Source organism: Peromyscus eremicus, chromosome 17 (assembly GCF_949786415.1).
Source record: "Peromyscus eremicus chromosome 17, PerEre_H2_v1, whole genome shotgun sequence".
Lineage (NCBI taxonomy): Eukaryota > Metazoa > Chordata > Mammalia > Rodentia > Cricetidae > Peromyscus > Peromyscus eremicus.
The window spans coordinates 51,757,479-51,759,017 of NC_081433.1; the positions used below are offsets into that span (position 1 = coordinate 51,757,479).

Below are 1,539 nucleotides of genomic sequence, written 5' to 3' on the forward strand. Positions count from 1 at the left end.
GATATTTCCTTGATTAATGGATGATTTGGGGAAAGCTCAGGCAGCTGTGGGCATTGATACCCCTATGAGGGTAGTCCTGAGTTGAATAGGAAATAAAGCTGAGCAAGACATGGAATGCAGGCCAGAAAGAAGCATTCCTCCACACTCTTGGCCAGATGCTGCCTCCATGCCCCTGCTGTGTCTCCCTCAATGATGTACTGTGATCAAGATGTATAAGCAAAATAAACCCCTTTCCTCCCCCCAGTTGCTTTTGGCCAGTTATTTATTACAGCAATAGAATAGAAAGCAAACTAGATCTCCCCTTCCCCCCCCCCCCCCCCGCGCCTGCTCCAGGAGGATAGTCTTAACTTTATTGAGGTTCTTTTTTAATTAAAATGGTTTGCAGTAAACAGAGAAGCCTGTAGGGGAAGCAACTTCCCAAATGTTGCCTGTCCCATGACATACAGATTGAAGGAGAATTTCATGTACTGATTTATTCCAGATCTCTTTTAGTATTAGTGGTGAAGAGGTGGTAAATGGAAGTGAAGGAATATGACCCAGAGAAGGCAAGGATAAGGCTCAGTCTGGTAAAACCAAACCCTGGAGGCCTCAACTTCAACCAGTTGAAGTGTTCCACAGCTGCTGGTCACCCAGTTGCAGTTAGTCAAGAATATATTAAATACTACAGCTCTGTCATCTCAGCAGATGGTAACAGAGAACTTCAGGCCAAAATGTGCCTAGTGTGCACTAGGTGCCACCATCACAGATGCTACAGTCTATGGAGATTCTGAACAGCTCCCTTCAGCTGCTCAATGGACCCAGGTTTCGCCCCTCAGAAGTCCATCAGGCAGGCTTCATTTACGTTTCTTCCCCTGTGTGCTGGTGAACCAAGAGTCTAAGAGTTTCTTACTGTAGTACAGTTGCCAGGCATGAACTTGGACTGCCAGGACCAACACCAGATACATGACAGAGACAGCAGAAAAACCAAACAGGAAGCGGTAGGCCTTGTCATGGCGGTTGAGTTGCTGTGCTGCAGGGAACATCTCCATGCTGCCATAAACAAGGGGAGCGATGGAGAAGAGCCCCATGCTGACCATGGAGAGCACCAGGTAGCTAATGTTGTTTCCAGGGAAGGAGAGAAGGCCCAAGAGAGACGGCACAATGCTCAACAAATATGGATATTCCCAATGATAGGGCATGGCCACCTGATCATGTGACAAGAGCCTCAGGTGCCCCACACTCATCTTGGCAACCAACAGCAGCCATATGACCAGATGGATGTAGATCAGCTTCTTGATTTCATACTTGAGCATCACACTCATACCTCATCTGGTAGTGCATGGCAACGCGCTCCCAGTGCTCAAAGTCACTGCCATCGGTGCCGACCGCTCACAGGCCTGCCCGAGATGCCATCATGTAGAAGTGAACTCCAGGCCGCTCACACCAACCCTCTGGCTCACCGACCCAGCCAATTCCCCCAAACTAGAAAATCTTATGTGGAAGTTGAGACTTGAGAATCTGGTGAATTGTGGCTATTAAACTGGACACATTATTTTTTAT

General features: G+C 47.8%; 1 protein-coding gene across 1 annotated transcript; it reads right to left on the reverse strand.

The window, feature by feature from the left end:
- Nucleotides 1-800: 800 nt before the first annotated feature.
- On the reverse strand, nucleotides 801-1,323 carry Jagn1 (jagunal homolog 1). Its single transcript, XM_059244796.1, has one exon. The coding sequence runs from the start codon at nucleotides 1,299-1,301 to the stop codon at nucleotides 834-836; it is 468 nt and encodes a 155-aa protein (XP_059100779.1). The 5' UTR covers nucleotides 1,302-1,323; the 3' UTR covers nucleotides 801-833.
- Between the last annotated feature and the right edge of the window lie 216 nt (nucleotides 1,324-1,539).